Source organism: Rhagoletis zephyria, unplaced genomic scaffold (assembly GCF_001687245.7).
Source record: "Rhagoletis zephyria isolate East Lansing unplaced genomic scaffold, Rhagoletis_zephyria_1.1 Rzeph_scaffold_01984, whole genome shotgun sequence".
Classification (NCBI taxonomy): Eukaryota; Metazoa; Arthropoda; class Insecta; order Diptera; family Tephritidae; genus Rhagoletis; species Rhagoletis zephyria.
In genome coordinates this window covers 58,028-61,394 of record NW_016159068.1, presented here as the reverse complement: position 1 = coordinate 61,394, position 3,367 = coordinate 58,028, and the positions used below count along the sequence as shown (strand labels likewise).

At 40.9% G+C, this 3,367-nt stretch overlaps 1 protein-coding gene across 1 annotated transcript; it reads right to left on the bottom strand.

The window, feature by feature from the left end:
* Window positions 1-1,251: 1,251 nt before the first annotated feature.
* Window positions 1,252-2,686, bottom strand: LOC108365741 (peritrophin-48). Its single transcript, XM_017619878.1, has 2 exons — window positions 2,397-2,686; window positions 1,252-2,315 (listed from the first exon to the last, which is right to left on the bottom strand). The coding sequence occupies exons 1-2, from the start codon at window positions 2,404-2,406 to the stop codon at window positions 1,252-1,254; spliced, it is 1,074 nt and encodes a 357-aa protein (XP_017475367.1). The 5' UTR covers window positions 2,407-2,686.
* Between the last annotated feature and the right edge of the window lie 681 nt (window positions 2,687-3,367).

Below are 3,367 nucleotides of genomic sequence, written 5' to 3'. Positions count from 1 at the left end.
CGTTCGTCCACTAGGGTGAACGCCAGTACTCGTAGACGAAGTCTCTCTCCTACCACGAATCGAACACCGAGCTTGCGCTCCTTTACGTGGCAACTGTAGTAGACGTCGCAAGGCTTTACGCTTACTTTTCCTTGCCCCGTCCATTGCATTTCTTGGATGGCGGTGATGTCAGCCTTTGTCTTCCCGAGGACATCAACCAGCCGGGCAGAGGCACCTTCCCCATTAAGGGTCCGGATATTCCAGGTGCATACTTTGAAATCATATTCCTTTATACGTTTGCCGTGGTCATCATCAAAAAAGGGGGTCTCATCCGAGGATGTTTGGTCATTTTCATTGGGCGGGGATTTTAACGTCGCGGGACCCAAACCCAGCGCATGCGAAGTTTTACGCCTTCTCACTTTAGCTCGCTCCCAAACGGTTGCTACCCAGAAGATACGTGGATATAAATATCCGGACGTTGTGAGCTCCGATTTGAACCATACGCGCAAGAATCGCTTCTGGCCACAACCAGGTGAATGGTAGTAAAAAGTTTTCCATTTCTGCGCACGGAACCATCCTTCGCTGTCTTATATCCCGCATTTCCATCTATTCCCTTGTGACCTGGTACCATTGCTGACCAATGGACTTAAGTTTCTCATTGAGTCAAGGACTAATGGTGATTTGATGTCAAATGTTAAGACAGCCTAGAGCACCGCCTGGCTATCATTTAGAATTGAGATTTTCTCATTCTGTTACCACCTAACACTGTGGCCTTGCACCCTTATAAATCTGACTAGGAAATACCCAGACGTAACAAAAAAAGAGGGCAGCAATTCTGCTAATCCATCGGGTAGTCTTTTAAATTAACGATATGAAAATATGCTGTAAAATCTTGTCAATAGAGAAAAATTCCGTTACCATTAGGAATATTAATCCCGGGACCCCGGACATTTTAGGTTCCGAAAATCCCGGGCTTCTTAGAAAGTAATTGCGGGATTTTCGGGATTCGTAATTTGCACTGATGGCAATAATAGAAACTCCTTTTCTTGACCACTGTTGGCTATATTTCTTTTTTTGTATTTAATGATAAATATTTTTTCCGGGATCGTAAAAAGCGAAAAATTTAACATCCCTATTTACCATCCTTTGGTAGTATATTTGCTCATAGTAAAAAATATATACATACATATATAGATATGGAAATATAATACTAAATACTTTTTGGTACAACGACTTTGTGTGCCTTTTTTTTTATAAAATGTACTTCATTGCTTAGGCCGAACAGGCGATGTAGCTAATATTTTGAGGAGTACATCCTTGCGTGCGTTCATCGAAGTAATAGCCAACGTCGCATTCGCCCCTACTAGCTGTTTTACCATTTCTGCAACGTGCATAGGCCCTACAATCGCCAGCCACATTAACATATTTGTTACTCATGGATTCACAGCGATCCAAAGAGCACTTCACATTCAAGCGGTCGCGACATGACCAAGTGCCACTGTCAAAGAAGTAACCATCCTGACATTTGAGATGCGTGGGCTTGCGATCGGGTGTTCCATCAGCTTGTTTCGTACAAATGTAATAAGCACTGCATGAATCCTCGTCAGCTATGTAGCCGACGCGTGCATTCTGCACGCTGGTACCACAAACATCGATTTCCGGTTCCAGTTGCGGAGCCAAAGGATGGCAAACGGCGCCGCTGCGTGTTACGCACTGCAGTGTTGTATGGTTGAAGGCTTGACCCTCAGCGCACTGTAACGATTTCAGCTTGGCGCCTTCGACACATTGGTGATACTTCGTACAGTCGGTTATGTCGGCGAAGATCGTGCCAGTTGCTACTGATTGACAAATCGGACTGACTGTTACATTTTCACTTACTGCCTTGGGACATTCATAGTCACTAGGATAGACACAGGCAGATTTAGTGGGGTGGAATATCAAATCCTTGGGACAAGTAGAGCGCGTTTCTTCGCCTTTTGCACAGAAGATATAACCATTGCACCTGTCTGGATCTGCCAAGAAAATACCATCTTTCTTTGAAGCACAACGGTTGGTGTCACTTTGTGTTTGGGAGCTTTCGAAAGGACAAATGACATCCTCCATTGTTTCACATCGATTTGTATCCTTGTTAAAATACAAACCGTACGCACAGAAACCGTCTTCGTAGTCCTGTGCAGCGGTTGAGGATGGACACTGGACCCAATTGTTGCATGAGTTCGGCCGTAAAATATAGGTGCCGCCAGGCAGCTGACTACAAATCTCCTCTACTGACAAACTTTTGCTATTCGCTTGTACTACTGCAATTGCAGCGGAGGCCAGTATTATTAAAGCGGTTGCTACATGAAAATAAATGGATATAAGAGTATTAAAAATGTGATTATGCGAATGCGTTCTGACTGGAAATTTTTTGAACTCACTTCTCAACATAACTTAGCAGTATTTAAACCAGGTATTCAAGAAATTATGCTGTCCTATAAGTTGTTGATGTTTAAGTTTCCGTTTGATCAGCAGGTGGGTTAACACGCTTGCCGTAAGAAAGACTGCACTGCCGTAAACTTTTGCTGTGGGAAGCTCTTAAATATGCAAACTGACTGGCGTTATCTTTGTCAAAAATCAGCTGTAGTTACATACATTTCTCTGATATTAGTTATTAATTTTTGATACCGAGAAATTCGAAATCATTTGGCGGCAAGTGCTTACACAACAGAAGCCACAAATCTTGATAAGGGTTTTGCGTGTTGAGGGACATATGTAGAAGCAAGATGAAGGTCTTTGAAACTTACTCACTTCACATGAATGCGCATGACTTAGTTACACAGCAACGAAATAAACAACCTTCAGTTGATTGAATCTTGAATCTTTATGAGCATTTGTTCCGTAATACATACAGTTGTCCACGAAATAATAGGAGCTCAATCTTTTCACCAGTTTCGAAAACTTTTATTTTGTTTATTTAATGTTTATCATTTTGTTTAATCGAGCTGGTTATACAAGAAACCCCACATAAAATAACATTTCAAACTTTGTACAAAAATTATAAAAGTTCGGGAAAGTTTCACCAAAATTTCAAACTTTTCAATCAGAAACTTTAGAAAAAGTATGCGGTTTTGTAGCAAATTAAGTTGTAGTATAAGAAAGTATAAAAGTCAAGCTGCTAAAAGATCCCGAGGATTTTTTGCAATTTTTTTTACAGGCGCTGTTAAACAAAATTCTTGATACATCTTGTATGGAAAAAAGGCGAAACATCTTCAACCAAAAAAATCTCAAAAAACAAAGTAATGATTGAAACTTGTACTGTCAGCCGGGTCAAGTTGACATTCAAGGTTACAATAATACGCATAAAGCTGAAAATTTATACGTTGGATATACCATTATAAATGAAATGTCA